This window comes from Equus caballus, chromosome 2, assembly GCF_041296265.1.
Source record: "Equus caballus isolate H_3958 breed thoroughbred chromosome 2, TB-T2T, whole genome shotgun sequence".
Taxonomy (NCBI): Eukaryota; Metazoa; Chordata; class Mammalia; order Perissodactyla; family Equidae; genus Equus; species Equus caballus.
In genome coordinates, this window is record NC_091685.1 from 23,060,087 (window position 1) to 23,081,362 (window position 21,276).

Below are 21,276 nucleotides of genomic sequence, written 5' to 3' on the forward strand. Positions count from 1 at the left end.
CAAACCATTCAATAAAGACCCAATTTGCTATATTACTGTTTGTTCTGGATAATTCCGTATTAGTTGAGCTCTTTAAGAGTGCAAGGAAGACACATGCACAGATCACCCTCAGAAACAGGGATTTATTCTAAGGATCTCCAGATCTTGGGCAGCACGAGGACCATCTCTTCAGTCTTTCAGGACCTATGGGTTTCAGACCTTCTGAGACTGGGATCCTCAGCCGCCTCATTCTCAATGTGGCCATGGCCTGAGCTCTAGGACCTGTCTTCTCTGGGCACATCATTTCTCAAGGAGGGTTCCACAGAACTCCAGCCCGAGCCATGCTCTAAAAGAGTCTGCAATCAGATGGGTTGGGGAGCTGTTATATAATCTATTTCTGCCTTGGAAGGTTGCTATTAGCTTATTAAAAGCCCCCAGAAGCACTTTATTTTTTATCTTTTTGTTTTCTGAAAAATCCTGGCTCACCTTTGTTTAACACAGCATTTCCCAATTCTATTTAAACAATGAACACCCTAGGATATCCCATGGAGAATAATCTAATATTTGTACTCTCCGGAAGAACCTCGTTGAGTTAATTTGTCACCCTCTGTGTTGGGGGTCCCCACCACCACCCTTAGGTTTGATGATTTGCTAGGAGGACCCACAGGATTCAGCATCTAGTTGCACTCATGGTTATGACTTACTACCATGAAAGGACACAAAGCAAAATAGCAAAGAAAACTGTGCATGGGATGAAGTCTGGGGAAAACCAGGCACCAGCTTCCAAGAGTCCTCTCCCAGTGGAGCCACACAGAACGTGCTTAATCCCCCCAGCCCTGAACTGTGACAACACATGTGAAATGGTGCCATCCAGGGAAGCTCATTGGAGACTCAGTGTCCAGAGTTTTTACTGAGGGCAGATTACATAGGCACCCTCTGTCTGGTACACAACAAAGTTCCAGACTCCCAGAGGAATCAGGTGTTCAGTGCAAGCCATAATGCTTGTACAAATAGTTGAGGCCACTCTTATCAGTTCTGGGAATGGGGAACCTTCCTAAAATTCACATTCTCTGATACCAGCCAAGGGTCAACCTTGTAAGCTGGCCTTTCAAAGGACAACAGTGAGGCCTCTTCTGTCCACTCTGTAATAGTTAAATATTCATTTGTTCATTCATTCTGCATTTGTCTTAAACAGCTCAGGCTGCTATAACAAAAATTCCATAGACTGGGTGGCTCATAAACAGCAGAGATTTATTTCCCATAGTTCCATAGGCTGGAAGATGAGGGTATCGGCATGGTGAGAATCTGCTGAGACCTCTCTTCCAGGTTGCAGGCTGCCCACTTCTTGTTGTATCCCCACATGGTGGAGAGCAGAGAGAGGGAGCAAGCTCTCTCACGACTCTTACAAGGGCACTGATCCATTCATGGGGACTCCCCGCCATCATCTCATCTAATCCTTATTACCTCCCAGGAGCGCCACCTCCTAAGACCATCACATCACTTGGGGGGAAGGGTTTCAACATGACTTTGGGGGGGACACATCCAGTTCCAAACAATATTGCATCTACTGCGTGCTATGCAACAGTGATGCAGAGGAAAAGTTAAACATAGTGCTTGCCTTCAAGGAACTCACCATCAAGAATCTAAGACAGAAACATCACCATAATTCAATAAGAAAATCAATCCATTAAGATTGGAATGAATATTACAAAGGAAAAATACTCTGTTCTCTGAGCACATTTATCAGGGATCCCTGAACTCTTTCCCAGAGGAAGTAACATTCAAACTGAGACCTGAGAAGCTAGTGGGAGATGGGTAGGTAAGGTGGTGGCAGCCTGAGTGGCTAAGGGGGAGAGCGGTGCACACAGCCCTAGGGAAAGCATAGGCAAATGCCCTGGGGTGGGAAGAAACATAACGCATTCAAGGGAAATGGAAAGACCAGTGTGGTGGAGAGGAGACAGCAAAGGGGAGAGAGATGTGAACTGAGGCGAGGAGAAAGGCAGTCCAAGGAACGGGCAAAGGCTTCAGCCACATCACCCAGGGGGCGGTCTATCTTTGTCATTCCCACTCATGATGTCCTTGAAGCTGACCAGATCTCTGGTCTCACTTGGGGTCTAGAGCACCAGCCGTGGCAGCCTTCAAGGAGGGACGGCTCAGCATCATGCCCCCATCTTCAGAAGGCTGTCATGTGCCTGGAAGACATTTCGATGAAACTTTGCTCTTCAGTCTTTCCCTCCCATCCATGTTTCTCTATCTAGTGGGAACCAAGTTTTACACACACTCCAGCAATGAGGTCACCCCGATGTACGAATGGACTCCAAGGTTCCAGATTGCGGTTCATTGAGACAAGAGTTTCATTCTGGTCTTTCCCACTGGTTCTCTCACTAATGGAAGCAAAGTCATGACCCAGAGAGCTTGGCCCAATGCTCAAATGGGGAAAGGCTGGTATGTTCTGACCCGTCTCTGAGGTTCAGCATCAGAGACCCATTGGCATTCAATAATTATTTGAGGAATTAAACTCAGATTGAACTTGAGAGATGGCTCATCCCTCCCCAAGCAGGTGTGACTGGCAAAGTTCTGTACGTGAACCCAAGTCTGTCTCTCTGGAGCCTCTACCTTGTGGTCCTGGTCCATTGCTAAGCATTTCATGAGGACACTGGTGTGTCAGGTATGACCCTTTATGGATTGGAAGGCAGTTCTCATCCTGACCAACTCTTTTTTACTTGACATGCCCACTTCCTTCAACTGTTCCTCACCTGACAGCATTCCTTCATTGTCTCCTTACCCCAAGACTAACGCCTCAAAGCCAAGAGGCCCCAGCCCAGGAAGTTGGTAGTTGGTCAACCTAGAGCCCTGAAGTTCTCAAACATGGTCACTATCTCCTAGAGTAAGAAAACCAGCTTTTGCTTTTGCAGGTAGGAATTTGCAAACACTCCTTGGGTGGAATAAGCGTCATATCACTGCATTTAAAGAAATTTGACCTTGAGACCCCACTCATGAAGGTGAGAAATTCCATTTCCGCCATTGTTGGGGTTCCCTCAAACAAGGTCCTACACAGACCACAACATTTCCAGAGGGCTCCGCCATCTTCATTCCACACTGGCCACTGCAGATGTGCTCAAGGCCCCAGTGTTACTTGAAGGGGAGGCATCAACTCAGTTGAATCGGTGCCAAGCTTGGGTCGGGGAGCGCAAGCTCTTCTGCTTGGGATGGGAGCCTGTCTGTGTGCGGTCCAGCCTCGCCAGGTGCCCCGTAGGGCAATTCCCCTCTGTGGTTCTGCCACCTTCTCCACTCCCCACAAAGACAGAGGGCGCAGGTCCCAGCGTTGGGCAGTCGCACCTTCCCACCTCACCACACTGCTCCACCCTCCAAGAGCTTCCTTGTCTCCTCTTACTGATTTCCCCTTCTCTTCTTCTTGGAGTGATTGGGAGGAAAAAGAGATGTGCAAAAAATCTGCTTTTTCCTTATATCTCACCTCATTTCATGAGTATGTGAAGGAATTACCAAAGTCAGTTGGTGTTTCTTAGACCGTGTCTGGAAGTCTCTCCCTCCTCTTGTCCATACTGCCAGCGACCGGATGAACTGTGACACTGTGTAGCTGCCCCTGGAAATGTCAGATAACCTGCCATTCATTCATTCATTCATTCATTCCCTCGTTCAACAATAAATAGGCAAGGAACTGGACAAAGATGAGCAAAACAAACACAGCCGCTGCTTTCATGGAGTTTTCAGTCTATCAGGGGGACCTTAGTAAAATAATCACAGAAATAATAAAAATATTTACTCCAAAACATCTAATTAGGAATGGTGATGAATCCTAGGAAAGCAGAAAAAAAGATGTTGTCAGGATGGATCGTGTTATGCTGTGTGTAATAATGGTGTTTTTATTTTCTAATGCTTTGACAGCTAGCGACCTTGCTGACCCAGGAGGACAGCCCCTCCCAGGGTCAGCTAATTCCAAGACATAGCACACTGCCCTTCAGGGAGGGAGCCTTTCATATGCAAACCACCCAATCCAGGGTCCAGCCACCTCATTTACTGAGCTTTCACATGTTGAGCCACTGTCCCCTTGCCTTGATCACCCCAGGGCCAGGAGTCAGACAACTAAGGATAGTCCCCACAACCTGAAGCCCTCTGAAATTATTCAAACTAGCCAATCCCAAACACGCCTACCCTGCTTCCATGCCTTCTTCCCTGCGAGAACCCCAGTAAAGGCTCTTGCCCACGTTTTCCTCCTGCTCCTTCCACCTCCTGAGGACCCTGGTGCTTCCCTCTGTGGTCCTGCCTGGCCTGGCGTGCCCCCCTCCTGGAGACTGCAAGTAATCAACTCTCTTGTTTATGGCAATTGTTTCCTGATTTGTTGTCTTTACTATACTTGAATAATCATAAAATCTACATTTAAAACACTGGTAACAAACAGCCCTCAACTCTCAATGCCTTAACTCACCAAAAGTTTATTTCTTGCTCATAGTGCATGTTCAAAAACGGTTTGCAGGAGCTCTCAGGGGCCCCAGCTGACAGACACCCAGGATCACTGCCGTTGGGGAGCGAAGGGGATTTTGGCAAAAGGCACGCAGGCTCCTCAGGGCTCCCTCCTGGAAACAGCGCACTTCACCGCTGCCCACATGTCGTTGGCAAAGCCAGTGCCGTGGCCGGGCCCCACTCAGCAAGGATGGGGAGGCGCGCTCCACCACATGTCTGGAAGGAAAGCTGGAGAGATGTGGTGAGGAGTCCTAGGGACTTCCACAGGGACCCATGAGGATGTGAAATAGACCGACTGGGCTGGGAGGGCAAGAACTTATCTTTCTGAAAATAAGATTGAGGCGTTTGTGATGAGATTTGAGTGACGAGCAGTTAATTAGACAAACAGGTGGAGGGAACGTGAGAGAGGCTTCTAAAAAGGAAATGCTTGTGCAAAGACCCTGAGGATGAGGGGCGGCATCTTGAAGGAACTGAAGGCAGCCTTGTACCAGGGGAGGGCAAGGAGAAAGTAGGGGAGAAGGATTTTATTACTGGCGTTGTTTGGAGTGCGGACTGATGGTGAGGATAAGAAGTGGACTTTTAAAGTCTGCTTGATTATTGTTTTCAAATTCTCCATGGGAAATGTACTCCTTGTTGCCTGCACTCTCGGGTGACCACTGCCCATGCCCTTGACCAAAGATGACTGGAGGGGCTGGAGCCAGGCAGGATATAAGGCAGAGAATCTGGCAGGGGCTGAGTCATACAGGCTTTGTGGAACTCATTCAGGATCCTGGCCTTAATCCTGAGAACGGTGGGAAACCGTTGATGGATTGTGAACTGGGAGAGTGAGAAATTTGGGGTTATGGACATCACCAGTTTCCAAGACCTTGGGTTACTCTGCGCAGGGAGGCAGAAGCAAAGAGAAGGTTCTTGAGGAAGTGGGAAAGGCAATGAGCCCTGATAAAGCAGAAGATGAGTGCTAGCTTACATCTATGGCCATGCCACCTGTTTGCAGAAACTGTTCTCTGCTCATTTTAGAGTCAATGGGGAGATAACCAACAGCAAGAGGCGGCTGTTACCTTTCTTGCCATCATTTTACCCTATTTCTCTAATAAAGCTAGATTCTACTATTGAAGGATGTCTCACTCCTTTCTATGATATTTAGACTTTTCAGATAAAAGATGGGAAAGTCTGAAAGTTTTATTTGCTCATTGCAACATGCAGTGTGGTAACTCTTCCTGACTTGAGGGGGTCGTGAGCTTTGTGTAAAATCCATTTGATGATAATGAGTAGGGGAGGGAAGAGCTGACAGTGGGGCAGGGGGACGATGATTCAAGTAACCAGATGGGGAGGTTCAAGCTTTCACACTCTCTCCAGCTTTAGCGCCTCTGAGGAATCCTCCATGTTAGAATTTATCTACCAAGCCTGGGAAATCACAGAGTGGTGGTAAATATCTGATTAGAGAAAATGCCTAGTAAGCTGCAATTCCATATATTGCAAGTGATAAAACTGTAATTGTTTGTTGACAGTATACATTAGCTATTCACAGCTTGTGTCAATATAGTACCAAGAAACTAGGGTCTGCCATCTTTAATGGCAACTCAAAAATATCGTGGAAGTAACTTGGGGAATAAAATCAACAAGCTCCACTCAGTGTGAAGAATGCCACTCCCAGAGATGACTCACAGGAGAAGCCTTGGTGAGATGTGAGATTCCTCCGGGAAGCTGTGTGTTGTTGAAGGAAAACTTCTCCCCAGGCTGAGTGTCCGGAAAGGACACCCAAGGGCATAATTCTGGTGGTCATGGGTGAGAGGCAAGTTGCAGCTGCTGTGAGTTGGGCCCACTTGGAGGTAGAGACAACCAGGACCGGGTGGGATGGGAATGAGGGGGTCAGGTCTAGATAGAGGTCTGGCCCCATTGGGGACAATTTGGTGTTTTAATGGCGGGGTCATTGAGGGTAGCAATCTGTCATCAGCGGACATGAATATCTGGGGTTGGGGGAAGGGTAGCGGGTGCCTGGGCAAGTCAGCGGGAAGTCAAGGGATGGGTGAGTGGTGGCCTTGGATCCAGGGTTACGGTTCTGACGGTCAGTCCTTTTCCAGCAAGGACCCAGCCAGTGCTGCAGGTGTGTGTGCGGAGGGGAGCAACACAGGGGTTGGAATGGACAAGAGGCAGCTGAAGGGAGGGGCCTGACAAGGACCAAGCGGGAGCTCAAGGCTCAGTCTGGGAAGACTGAGTTGAGGTCAGACGTAATGGAGGACTGAGGTGCTGTTCAATAGAAACAGTGTGAGCCACATATAGAATCTTTAAAAACTTTTCATTTTGGAATAATTATAGATTCACAGGAAATTTACAAGGATAGTACGGAGAGGTTCCATGTACCCTTCACTCAGTTTCCCGCAATGGGCACATCTAATGTAACTATCATACAGTGTCAAACCCTGGAAATTGACATGGGTGCAATGTGTGTGCGTACTTCTGTGTCATTTTATCACATGTGGATTCACGTCACCACCACTGCAATCAAGGTACAGTACTGTTCCATCCCCACAAAGAGCTCCCTCGTGCTGCCCCTTTATAGTCGCCCCCACTTCCCTCCTTCTCACCATCCCCAACCGCTGACAACCACTAATCTGCTTTCCATCTCTTTACTATCATTTCCGGGATATTATATAAATGGAATCATCTGGTATGTCACCTTTTGAGACAAGCCTTTTTTCACTCATCATCATGCCCTTGAGATCCTTCCAAGTTGCTCTATGGGCCAGTAGTCTGTTCCTTTTTCTTGCTGAGTGGTATTCCATGGTATGGATACACCACAGTTTGTTTAATCATTCAGCTGTGGTAGGACATTTTGGTTATTTCCAGTCTTGGCTATTACAAAAACAAACGAAACTGCTAGGAACAATCATGTGCAGGTTTTCGTGTGGACGCGTTTTCACTTCTCTGGGATAAATGTCCCACAGTGCGATTGCTGAGTTTATGATTGGTGTATGTGTAGTATTTCTTTAAAGAGAGACTACCAAACTCCTTTCAGGAGTGTCTGTACCATTTTACCTTCTACCAGCAATGTAGGAGAAATCCAGTTGCTCTGCGTCATCACCAGCATTTGGTTTTGTCCCTATTTTTATTTTTATCTGTTCTAATGGTATGTAATAATACCTCTTGTGGTCTTAATTTGCACTTTGCTAATGGCTAATGATGTTGAACCTTTTCCATGTGCTTGTTTGCCACCCTCTTTAGTGAAATGTCTCTTTGTGTCTTTTGTCGATTTTCCAATTGGATGGTTATATCCTTGCCTTGTTCTCAATCTTGGGGGCAAATCTCGCCATTAAGTGTGATGTTAGCTATAAGATATTTGGAGGTGCTGTTTATCAAGTCAGGAAGTTTCCTTCTAAGTTTTCCAAAAGTTGTTTTTTTCTTTTTAGTTTGGAATGAGTGTTGAATTTCGTCAAGTGCTTTTTCTGCATCAATTGATATGGTCGTGTGATTTTTCTACTTTTGGCTGCTAATATGGTGAATTATATTGATTGATTTTCAAATATTGAACCAACCTCGCTTCCTTGGAATAAACCCCACTTGGTTATGGGTTATAATTATTTTCGTATATTGCTGAATTTGCTTTGCTAATATTTTGTTAAGAAATTTTGTGTTTGTATTCATGTGGATATTGGTCTTTAGTTTTCTTTATTTGTACTGTCTTTGGTTTTGGTATCAGGGTAATACTGTCCTCATAAGTAAGTTTGGAAGTGCTCCTTGCTCCTCTGTTTCCTGGAAGGGACTGTATAGAATTTATGTTAATTCCTCCTTGTATGTTTGGTAGAATTGTCTAGTGAACCCATCTAGGCCTGCATATTTCTTTTTGTGGAGTTTTTAAGTTACTAATTCAATTTCCTTAATACTTATAGGGCTATTCAAATTATCTATTTCATGTTCGGAAAGTTATGGTAGTTTGTGCTTTCCAAGGGACTGTTCCGTTTCATCTAATTTGTCAACTGTATGTACATAATTTGTAGTATTTCCTTATTATCCTTTTGATAACTACCCAATCGGTTTTCCTTAACCCTTGCCAATTCTGGATATTTGCCAATCGGATCGGTGAAAAATTAGTCTTGTGGATTCCATTCTCACATTTGTGACATGAATTAGGCGAATCATCTTACTGTTTTTGTTTGTTGGTGTCCTTTACTCTTTTGCTCTTTACCTGTTTATCTTTTTCATATCGATTTGTAAATGTTCTTTACAGATTATGAACACTATGCCTTTTCCTGTCATACGTATTATACATAATCTTTCCACTTTGCATTTTTCTCTTTGTCTTTTTTACAGTTTCTTTTGCTCCACATGCATGCTTTTAATTTTCACACAATTAAATCAATCAGTATTTTCCTTTAAGGCCTCTGGGGTTTCACGCTGTATCCATCAGTACTCAATCAATTTCAAGAGATGGAACCCAACCAAACTAGCTTAAGCCAAAAAAAATAAAAGAAAGAAAGCAAAGAAGGAAGGGTGGGGGAGGGAGAAAGGAAGGAAGGAAGAAAGGAAGGATGCAAACAAAGAAAGAATGTCGGCTCGTGTAACGGGCACTGCAGAGACAGCACCCTCTGCATGGCTGGATTAAGGATCCCCAAAATATGTCGTCAGTGCTGTGTTTATCTTCTCTCCTCACGGCTCAGCTTTGTTTGTATCTATGTGGGATATCATTGTCTCTAAAGCAGATAGGCTCCTTGTATTGGTAAAAAGTCTGCTGGAGGTCCCAAGCTTACATTCTAATCATTTAGAATCCAAAACTAAAAGACTCTCAGAGTCTGTTTGATATCCTATCCCATAGAAGAACTCAAAATGACCCTGCTTGGGTTTTGGCCCCCTTCCCTCTTCTCCATCCCTTAAGCCAGTTCCTAATGATCAGGGATATGCCATGGTGGGTCATTTGCCCAGTTCTGTGGCTGGTGAGCAGGGGGTGTACCTATCTGAACCTCATGCGATGACAGCTCCCTAGAAGAATGATGGGCAGGCAGAAACCAAAGGAATCCTTGAAACGTGTCATGCTGAGAAAGACCTTCCCCAGCATAAGTTGATAAAAAGAAATAGTTTGTTTCCTTCTAACATGTGTGGTTTCATTATTTTACATATAAACTTTGAACCACGTGAGAAAGCAAGGGAGTTAGGGGCAGAAAGATGGGGAAGAGGAGAGAATATGGCGTGAGGTAGGGATCCTTTGCTGGATGTTTTTATACCTGAAAAGAAGATGACTTTGAAACTTATTTGGCCACCCATTCTACAGTTTGATCCCTTTTCCTTGAGTTTATTCTGAGTTAACATGAATCCTGTAAGATTAGGATGGTAGGAAAGGCCAGGGCTTCATCTAGCACAGGGCTGTTCAAGGTGGGCATTAACAAATATCTGATTTAACTAGTCTGAACCCAATACTCAAGCTCTCTACAGGACCTCTGTGCATCAAGATTTTATATAGCCATTGGAGGTAGAGGGAGGGATCCAGGAGCATCATAGCTATTCCAAACTACTTAAAAATGGGGGTAAAAGTAAACCTTGAATCCTTTCCCAGAGCCCTGAAGGGTGGGGAGGCAGTTGAGCCTCAGATATGGGATGAAGGACAAAGGTAGACAGGAGACTGCCCATTGCACTACCACCTGTGTGCACAATGAGGTCACCTGTGGGGACCACCATGCATGCATGCCCAGTGGAGGACAATTTCTTTCCTAAAATATGTCCCCAAACATTCAGTGAAAGCTTTGTTATTTTATCTTTTTAACATTAGAAGAATCTTTTTAAAAATGAATCTCTTGTGCTAAAAACATTATCTCAGGTTCAACAATTCCTTCCATTTCACCCCTGTTTCTTCTTCTTCACTTAACTTGCAGGAAAAAAAAATAAGCATTTTAATTTTAAAGGCATGTACAGTAGGATCCCACTTGTATGAAATTATTTCATTGAATCTGATCCCATCTATTGGTCCGCCTCTTTGTATGTCAACTGTCAAGAATGATTATTTCTAGATTGCATTGGGTTTTTAGTTTTTGCTTTCATCTTTTTAAAATAAGCACTTATCTTTTGTATAAAAGCGGTAGACTTATTCCTTTTAAAGAATAAAGCCTATGATAAGAAGCGTCCACATTCTGCTACTTAGAGTTGGATGTATTTTCCTCAGTATGTGAATAAATATTGTCTACTGGCAATTATTAGTTTTAAATTTGAGGGGAAGTCTACCCAGAGCCTCAAAGGATCTCAGCCAGAAAGGGAAGAGACAGGAGAAGAAACTGGAAAAGGAGAAAAGAGAAGGGACATAAAGGAGGCAGGCCTCCAGGTTGAGGATAGCCCATGGCTTGGGGGGAATAGCCTCTATGTTTCTGTGACAGGAGACTGCTGGTTCCATCACCTCTGCCTCATCACCACTTTGTTTTTGAATACCTTCCATATGCCTGATGTTTCATATCCCTCCCTCCGCCATATCAGCATTGTGCATCCAGCAGGTGCTCAATAAATGCTTAATGGATGTGCAGTACCCATGGGGGTCATTCTCCCTAAGTCACACCTCTTTTTTTTTTTTTCCGGTGAGGAAGATTGTCCCTGACCTAACATCTATGCCAGTCTTCCTCTACTTTACATGTGGGATGCCACCACAGCATGGCTTCATGGCCGTGTGTAGGTCTGTGCCTGGGACCTGAAACCATAAACCCAAGCCACCAAAGTGGGCCATGTGAACTTAACCACTCCACCACTGGCCGCCCCTGAATTGCATCTCTTTATCTTTCAGGCTCACAGGCTTTCAACTGCCAGCCACCATTGTCAGCGCCGCCAGCACCCTCTCTCTGCGCCTCATCAGTGACTATGCAGTCAGCGCGCAGGGCTTCCGTGCCAGCTATGAAGGTAGGTGCGTCCCAGCCCCAGCTTGCGGGGGCCTAACCTGTGTGGTCCTAATGGGCACAGGCGCGGGGCTGCGCTGCTCTCGGCCGCGGGGACGGCTGCCTCAGATTCAGAGGCTGCGCCAGTGCTAACAAGGCTGGTTACTTACCAGTAACTCAGTGATTGAAATGGCCCGTGCCGCCTTTCCAGGAAACTGAGAAGTTCATCCTCAGGGCCTGGTAACATCTGTTTCTCTGTCCCCTTAACTCAGTTTGGTTGTGTTTTTGTTTTTTCAATTCCGTTTTCTATTGGGCTTAGTTGTACAAGATGCCTCAGTCTGGTTTTGGGAATAAGAAAGAGATAAACCCTAAGTAAAAGAAAGAAAATAAGTCACTGAAAAAAATTTCTGCTCCATATAGTGACTGCAAAAAGTCAGTTTTCTATCATTCAGGGAAGAACAATTAATGTTTTCTTACTAGCACAGATTAGGGATTCTTGGTTTGAGTTATGCAAATAATTTCCACTTTCTCAGCCTGCTTAAATATGTGTTAGCATTCAAATTAACACTAATATCTTCAGATTATACACTATTATTATTATTAACTTTATTATGTTAGTTCAGAAGGTGGTACTTCTAGATTTCTGTCATTTCCCTGGGAAATTTACATCTCATTAATAGGTAATTATGCTGCTCTTGGCCAAGACCCACACCGTTACTTTGTGTTAGATCATTAATAGGCATATTTTAAGACTGTTAATGATAATTAATAACAGTAGTGACATAACACCCGTAAAGCATGTCCGTTATTTGAAATCTTTCTTTCTGTTGCCTCCAAGGACTTAATAAGTGATACTTTCTTGAATGAAGCTACAGCAATATAGAAATAGATACCATCTGTGTCTTGGCCAGGAATACACCATGAAGGAGGGCAACTCCTACGTCCTTGGCAAAGACCACCCCTGGTGGTAGGGCTGTGGGGGGCACAGTTGGGTGCTGTAACTGGAGCAATTGAGGGCTCCCGAGAAGATTTCAGTTTTAACTAAAGCTTCCTGCGAAGGCTCCAGAGAAAGTTCCACATGCCTTTAACTGAGGGCTCCTGACAGAACCCAGATCCCTTTAACTGAGGGCTCCTGGCATAATCCAGATCCCTTTAACTGAGGGCTCCTGACATAACCCAGGTCCCTTTAACTGAGGGCTCCTGACATAACTCAGGTCCCTTTAACTGAGGGCTCCTGACTAAGACCTAACTATCTCTAAAATGAGGTCTCCTGAGGTAGGCCAATTTCTTTTGAAAAAATGATCAGTTCCTCCCCACAGCAAGTCTGTGATCTTGGTCATCCTAACTACATCTTCACCTTGAAACTTTGGCCCGAAACCCAAACTAATTCTCTCCAAGTTTGAGCTACAATTTCCTGACTAAGAGAGGCTCTTCAGAAGCTTCTTGAATTCTCTCTGATCCAGAGCTCCCTCTACAATGTGTTGGCCTTGGGAAGATGGGCCGTGTTTGGGGCTGGTGAGGCAATGAGTCAGTGATCAGAGTTGGTGCCTGCAGAGATCCTGGGAGGGCTGATAACTGGGGTTCTGGTTGGGCCTTCGTGGTGTCCTCATTCAGCAGTCCTTGTAGATGTTTGTCTGAGGCTGGACTTCCATGAGGCTTTAGGAAAAAAATGTCCTACTGATCCCTTGACCACACCGCCCCCGTGGGGAACAATGCAAGCACTTCTCTGTACCCCGGAGCAGATCTGAGGGTACAATCACAGAGTCCCTTTAAATCAGAGGGTCAAGCCTGGAATTCATAGGCAGGGTCTGGGATTGGGCATCAAAGGTCTGCAAGCACCTTGAAATTAGAGGCAAAATTCTGAATATATATGAGGATGTGTATTTTTTTCTAGGAAGGGTCTCGAACAGGGATCTACAAACTATGGCCCCCTGGCCAAATCCAGCCCATGGCTTGTTTTTGTAAATAAAGTTTTGTTAGAACACAGCCAAGCCCCTTTGTTGACATATTGTCCATGACTCTTTGCGTGCCCTACAACTGCAGAGTTGTGTTTCTGCCACACACACCATGTAACCTGCAAAATCTAATAGGTTTACACTCTGCTCCTTCGCAGAAAAAGTTTGCTGACCCCAGTCTAGAGCTGTGCTATTCAGTGTAGTAGGCTCTAGCCACATGTGCATATTTGTATTTAAATTAATCAAAATTCAATAAAATTTAAAATTCGCTTTCTCCGTCTCCCTAAACTCATGTCAAGTGTTTAATCGCTGTGTATGGCTACCAAACTGGACAGCACAGATAGAAAACATTTCCATCACTGCGGAAAATTCTGCTGGACAGGGCCACGCTAGAGCTTCCGTCAGATTCACAAAGGGTCTGGGGTTCAAAAGAGGTTACAAAATATTAGGCTATAGTAGAGGCTGCTGGGTCCCTCCTTTCGCCTGCCTGGCACAGCAGAGGCAGCCCAGACATGAGATTGCTCAGCATTCCACAGCAGGACCAGGAGGGCAGAAGGAAGAGCCTGTCCTACCTCAGCCACATAACGGTGTCTCAAAGTCATGGGTTCTAGAAAGACCCAGGAGAACCTGGACCAGAGCAAACAGGTGGTGGTGACTGAGCGAGCCTATGCAGACCCCTGTGCAGGGTTTCTGCCAACTCCACGGGCTGTGAGTGGCTCCCAGATGTGTGTGTGCCAACAAGGGAGTCAGGCACAGAGAAGCCAGGGCTGTGGTGATCGCCAAACCCTGGTGGTCTGCCTTAGGACTGGACCATGGGGCGACTTGTGCATCTGGAAGTGTGAATTGCACCAACTTTTGGAACACCCAGAATGGAGAGGCAAGGAGGGGAGGTAGGGGCACCCAGGAGGGGCAGCCAGTGCTAGGAATAAAGCACGTGATACATGCCTTCAAGGGGCTGGCCTAGACTCTGTCTATCACTGGGTTTGTCCACAAAACACTGGATCATCCCGTATTTGGGGATTTACTGATAAACTCTAGCTTCTTAGGCCTATAACTAACTGACCTTGGGGAGATTTTTTTAAACTCTCTGGGCCTTGTTGTGGGGAGCAGGAGATCTAGTTGTTAAAAGGACCGTGAAGATTTGGCTCCCAGGGAAAGAGGCCAGCCTCTCCCTCCAAGGCAGAGTCCACCTTAGTCGTTTGTGCCGGACAGCAGACAGACAGACAGACAGGCTCCCGAGGAGGAGGCACCCCCCCACCAGCCTGGGCTGTCCCCAGTCGGGACGGCCTCCTTACATTCAAGATGTCACCATGCCCATTGAAAAGTGCCATCAGGGCCCTGCTCTTGGTGGCTCCCCTTGGCTGCCATCCCTGAACGTCTGCTATCAAAGCGGGTTTGATCCTCCACCCTCGTCGGAGAGGGAAGAGTGTGGATAAGGAGCCGAACTGCAGCTGGGGATTCTGGAGGAAGGTGAAGTCAGGTGAAGAGTGTCAGCTCAGAGCTGCTGCCGCTTCAAGGAAAAGATCAAAAAGGCCAGTCGTCTGCCTCGGAGATGACAGGAGATGCTTGACTTGTAATCCCCCAGGGGCAGGAGCGTGGGCTGCGGCCCATGGACGGGAGGGAAGGGGATCAACTTGTCTTAAGTGCAGACGGTACGCCAGGCCCTTTACACACATTATCTCATTTAATCCCCACAACAACCCCATGGACAGACGTTGCTATCTCCATCTTACAGACGTACGGGCTAGGACTCGCAAGTTTTGTGTTCAGCTTAACGCTCTTTGATGGCCAAGAATTTTCACGTGACTTTTCTGGCACTAAAGACTATCCTCTTTTCTTGCACTGCCCTCCTTGCAGGACTGGGGGAAGGCAGACACTGGTGACTCCATGTCAAGGGCAGGGGCGGACACAGGAAGCCTGCCTTGGCTTCACCGCCCCTCCAGGCTGGTGGGGGTCCTCCCATGGAGGCAACGAGACAGGTGTCCAGCGCTTCTTAGCTGGGTTTGCTGGATAAAATACAGGACGCCCAGTTAATTTGAATTCTAATTTGTTTAAATTTTAAAAATTTAAATTTTTTTAGTGTCAATATCCTAAATATTTCATAGATACATTTATAATAGAAAAGTTATCCATTGTTCATCTGAAATTCAAATTTAATGGAGCATCTTGTGTCTTGTATATGTATTTGCTAGATCTGGCAACCTCATCAGCACTGAGTCCCCAGGAGTCCTCACCAAACCCTCCTCTTCCTCCTCCTCCTGACTCCCAGGTCTGACCTCGTCCTACTCTGCCCAGCTTGGGCTGCCTGTCCACTGCAGAGGGCCTAGCCTCAGCTCTGAAACTTCAGCACGTGCACATTTGGACAGCTCTCTGCACATGCACACGTGCACACGTGCACAGATGCAGATCCACGTGCACTTGGGGTTATGCTATCCGTGCAGTTCTGTAATCTGGTTAATGAGGACGACGCTTCTCTGTGTTAACAAAAGTAGCCCTGCTTTGTCCTCGCTAATGAGTATCAGTGAGGGAGCCGTTGTGGGTTGCGTATATCACAATTATTTCACCAGTCATCTTCTGTGGACATTTAGGTGAAGAACATCCTTGTACATACAACTTAAACCCTCATCTAATTATCTTCTTAGAATAAGCTCTTGGAAGTGCAATTGTTGGGTCAACGAGTGTGTAGCTTTTCCTTTTTAGTACATAATTCTGCTGCGTCTTCCAAAAGGTTAGACGATGCACACTTCCACCGACAGAGCGTTCCCTCCAATTTACCTGCACTGCATGTTGCTGAGTTTTAAATCATTTTCATTGATTAAAATGGGTGAAAAATGAAACCTCATTTGTTGTTATAATTTGCATCTCTTTGATGATGGGGAAGGTTGAGCACCTGTCATCACTTACTGGCCTTTTGTAGATCATTTTGTAAATTGCGTCTCCCTGTCTCTGCCTACTTTTCTTTTGGAATGTTAGTATTTTTTATCTTTCTTGTAAGTGATTTTGCATATTAAGGATATTAACATTATGAGTTCTCTTTTGATGTGTAGCGGTTTTAATTTTCATGCCACCAATATTAAATGTGTCTTCTTTTACAGTCTACTTTTGGTGTCATGCTTGCAAAGCCCTTTTCCATGCCAAGATCAGATAAATATTTATTTAAATGTTCATCGTATTCTTTTAGAGTTTTGTTTTTCCATTTCACTTTTAAATCCCCCTGGAATTCAGTTGTGTGGGTCTTGGTTTCGGTGACTCTCTGTCTCTGAGCCTAATGCTTGCTGTGTGTCCTTCTGTCACTCTTTCTGAGTGTATGGAAGCTTCCTACTTCAGTATGCCCCTGGTGTGTCTCTCCTGCCTAGTCTTGCTGTCATTTGGACATTATTTCTCCCATCCGGGCCCCAAGGCCTCCCACCTTCTCCGCACCCAACTCTCAAAGAGTGTATGGGATTGTTTCTGCCTGTTCTGGATTGATGAGCAGGGAAATAAGGGTTGTAAGCAGATCAGAAATGTCAATTTGATAAGCGTCTCTGCAGGTTTTAATGCCTAATCCTGGATCCACTTTGCATTTTAGCAGCATTCGTCTTGAGCACTCGCTCCGACACTTTTGTGAAGCAGAGCCCATCTCTGAGTGCTGGGCCCCAGTCTATTAGATCTGCTTAGTCGTCTAAATCTAGAAACAGGTGTATCTGTTTAGCTAACTCTGTCATCTTGGGATCTCACTATCAAAATACAGGAGGCGTCCTTAAAAATCAGACCTGTTCTATTTCACTTGTTATCTCCGTACAGAATCTAGAAGGATGAGGAATCTCTGTTTTTGCAAACTCCCTGGTAACCACAAGGGGAGAGGGGGCGTAGTACAATGATTAAGACCTTAGGTTCTGGGTTCAAACATATCTGGAATCAAATCCCATCTCTGCCACTCACTTGCTGTGTGACCTTGGACAAGTTATTTCATTCTCTGAGCTCTGGCCTCCGCATGTGTAAAATCAGGATAAGAATAATACTTCACAGAGTTGTGAAGACAAAGGAAGAGAACACACAGTCACGTGACGTGTTCAGTACAGGGCCTGGAAAATTGTCAGTGCTCGAAAAATGCCAGCTAATTAATGAAGTTGCCCTCATCCTCACCTTACTTGACTGGGGTTATTTCAGGAGCTGGAAGGAAAGATATGTCAACTCCTTAGGTCACAATCCCAGTGCTACCCCAGCCCTCTGGCGCCTGAGTTTGCACAAAATCCTCAACCCCGTGGTTCATGGTGTGTCTAGTCTTACATACAGACTGTGGCTTCTTTGGGAAGGACCAGAGTGTTCTCCATGTCCCTGAGCCCCAGCTCTGCCTGAGAGAGTGCCCACCGGTTAGGGATGAGGTCTGGGGCTCTGTCACCTGGTGGGTGGGAACTGATGAGGCCAAGGCTGGGAACTTTGTCTTTCCACGGCCTCTTCTCTTTGTATCAGAGATGTTGGCTTTGGAGCTACAGGTGCTAGTAACATGCCCAGTAGGCCCTAGACTTTTGGGGTCAAGAACTTGAAAGCTGTGACTGTCTTTCCAAGGACACACACGCACATGAATGGAAACACAACACTTTTCCATGTTTTTTTCATGTAATGCAGACACCCTGAAGCCCACCCGTGAACCATGAGTCCACCTGAAAAGCTCAGCCCGGAGCAGCAACATCACACATAAAGCTGATGTAGAGATCTTTTCATTCATTGTGCTTTTATTGAGTACCTACTGTATGCAGTTCCTGATTTCTCAACCAAGCCTCATCTTCAATCACAATGTGCCCCCTCTACCCTCTCCACACACACTCCCACAGGGGAATAGAAGGGGGGAGGAAGAGGAAGTACTCATTCAGTGTCGCTTCTGGAGAAACACCTTGGTGTGCTTTTGCTACCACTGGATGGTCAGTAATGCCATCTCTGCCTAAGGACCACAGCGTGGTGGGACAGGGTCAGACAGACACACCTGTGAGGGACAGGTGGACGAAGATGGAGCCCTGGTTGTTGGTCTACTAGGAGAGGCAGGTTCGGAGCGAGCTTTGGGGCAGAATGTGCTCTCATGGCTTTTGGAAGCGGAAGCAGAGTTGAAGGTGATCACGCCACTGTGCACACAGGGAAATCAGGGTCCAGAAATGCACCCGTCCTGATTTATTCCTTCCTGTAATTCGACCTACTGATTCCTCCCTCCTAGTCCCAGCCTTTCAGCCAATCTCCTCATTCTGAAAGAGCTCCTCAATTCTGGGATATTATGCAGACACCTCAAAATTGGGCTAATGGAAGCTATTCGATTATATATGTGTGTGTGTGTATATTGAATATGCAATTTGCACTATTCAGTGCTCCGGGCCAGAACAGCAGGCTTGATGAGGCCTTCTCTAGGGTGGGAGGCGGTGAACGTCCATTTCCTCTGCCCAGGAGGGACGGCCTGTGCATTCTGAGTGAACCTGCTTCATTTCCGATGGCTCTGCCTTGGGAGTTGGAGAATATTCCTTTTAATCAGTACTGTGGAGTAGCAAATTAATACATAGAGATGTGACATTTGAGACAAATTGGGCAGCACTTCTCAATAAGTGGTGAATCAGGATGAATTTCATACCACGTCTTCAAGAATCCCACCAATAGTTCATCCTGCGCTGTGGGATTTTTCCCCTTGGGCGAAGGGCATTAACATAGCTTGAAGATGACGTCATACTGAACTCTAGTGTCCTGACGCTCCTCATCTCAGGGTGTCAGGAGGCACAGTGATGACGCTGAAGGAGCATTTTTGGGTGGCTGGATTACCTGCAGGTAAGTGTACATCCACATTACTTTCCTATCCCCATTCCTTCCTTCCTTCATTCATTCATTCAACAAATATTTGCTCCGTGTCTGCTCTATGCCTGGTCCCAAGGTGGACTTGGAGAAATGTGAATGCATAAGAAGTAGCTCTGACCTTCAAGGAGCTCTGAGACCTAAAATTGTTGGAGAGGAGTGGGTCAGAGCTGAGGAACAGCGTTCAGAAAGAGGTGGGTTCGAACCCTGGCCAGCTATGAGAACTTGGGCTCGTCCCCAACCTCCCTGAGCTGGTTTTTGCAAAAGAGAAACTCTGATGCCCACCTCGGTGGGTTGTAATGAGGCTGAAGGTGTTAACGCACGGGAAATGGCTGGCACAGAATCTCTCTTCCAGAAATACCAAGTCCTCAGCTGCCTGGGGAAAATTGCTCTCTGGCCTGGCTGGGTCTCTGGAGATCAAGTTCGAGCTCTGCCATGTCCCCACTTGTGACCTTGGACACAGCACTGAATGCTTCAGGTCCCTCCTGTGAAAAATGGGATACCCGCTCTTTGTCTCAAGGGGGGGCGAGCATTCGCAGTAAGGTGTAGAAAGCATCTAGTGTGACATTGGACACGTAGTAGGTGCTCAGGGAAAGGAAGCTGTTATAATGGGGCCTGGTGTGTTTTGTGGGAGTGAAAAAAAATTCTTTCCCATGACAAAACCTTTGATCAAGACTTGTGGCTCTCTAAGGGCAAGAAATGTCGCCTATCTTTTGTTTCTTCTGTCACCATGGTACCTCAGTCCAGGGCTTGGCATGCAGAAGGGACACTGCAATAAAAGCTAGGCCTTTTCTCCTATCCTGCATCTCTGCTAGTCCAATTCGGGCTTTTGTGCAGATTAGCACTAAGGGCCACCCTCAGGGGACACAGCCCTGTGGGCGGATGGCTTAGCAGATGGAGTATAGGCTAAGTTTTAGTTCTCATCACCCCTTTGCCTGGGTACCCTTTTGCAGCACTCAACCTGAATAGCTGTACGTGGGAGCCTGCTCCAGAGCCTTCCTCATAAGAGTCCACAGTCACTCATTGTCCAACGAAAGATCCAGAGAGCCATTAGATGCTGGGTGCAAGGATCTTGGAGAGCTTTCACTCAAAACCTTCTAATTCCTTCCAGGAGGGAGTGCAAATTCCTTACCTGGCCATCCAACCCTGGACAGCACCCCCACCTCACCCCCGTCCTTCCTTCTCCAGCCACCCTGGACTTGGTCCGATCCTCAGACCACATTCTGCCTCCCCACACATCCCTCAGACACACACACATCCCTGAGTCCTTTCCTGAACCTTCCCTGCCTGACCTCGTCTCTCTTCTCTTCCTCTTTTTTTTCCTTCCAACCTCTACTTAAACCAAATCCAGAGGCTGCCTCTGGTGCACGACGTTCCATTCTCTCAGCTCCCTGTACGCCTCCTTCCATCAGGCGCATCCCCCGTGTATTTTCCATCCAGTTTCCCTTCTCCACGCCGTGTGTGCTTCCTGACATCCAGAACGCGCAGGGAAGCACTGAGATTCCAAGCTCAGGGTCTGGAGGAAGGATCAACTCCCAGCTCAGCCAGTTAGTAGCCAGCATGGGACTTGGAGGCAGACACTTAACCTGCTCTGCTCTCCCCTGTCATGGGAGGACAATGATAATAGAAACAGCTCCTTCTCCGTGGGATGATCAAGGGGAACAAATGAGGCAACATGTGTCAAAGGTTCCTAACAGTGCCCGGGGAGGACTAAGCACTCAAGACACAGGCGTGTGGACTATTGGGGCCACTGCTCACGCTGTGCCTAGCCCAGGTTCTGACACATGGCAGACGCTCAATAAATAATCATTAGAGAAGTGGGCGGATAAGTGATGGTCTCACCCAATGTGACAGACCCAGACAAGGAAAGAGATTTGCTCAAGGCACCTGGGACCATATTCCACGGAGTCTAAGATGCTCTTGGTTAGAAGATGCTGCTTAATTTGATGTATCACTAAGAAAGAAAAAATGCTGCCAATTAAAGTATGACCTGCCACCGATGATAAGGCACAGCCCAATGTCAAACATACTAAAATGTGGAAGAATGTGAACCCTAGGACCATGAGATGTGGGAAGTGCTTAATGGCCTCTGCTCACCCTCAGCTGGTTTGCGGCGGGCCCGTCATGCTGACCTCTCCTCCGACCCGGGGCTCGCCGACGGGTGGGCCTCCTCCTTTTCAGCATTCAACTGGCGGCTCTCGCTGGCCGTG

General features: G+C 46.5%; 1 protein-coding gene across 4 annotated transcripts in view; it reads left to right on the forward strand.

Moving 5' to 3' along the window:
* The window catches only part of CSMD2 (CUB and Sushi multiple domains 2), a 592,855-nt gene that overhangs the window by 95,067 nt on the left and 476,512 nt on the right, over positions 1-21,276 (forward strand). For all 4 annotated transcript variants that reach the window (XM_023633833.2, XM_023633839.2, XM_023633859.2 and 1 more), the window contains exon 3: positions 11,216-11,328. In XM_023633833.2, coding sequence (XP_023489601.1) covers positions 11,216-11,328 — 113 coding nt within the window. The remainder of the gene's footprint in view (positions 1-11,215; positions 11,329-21,276) is intronic.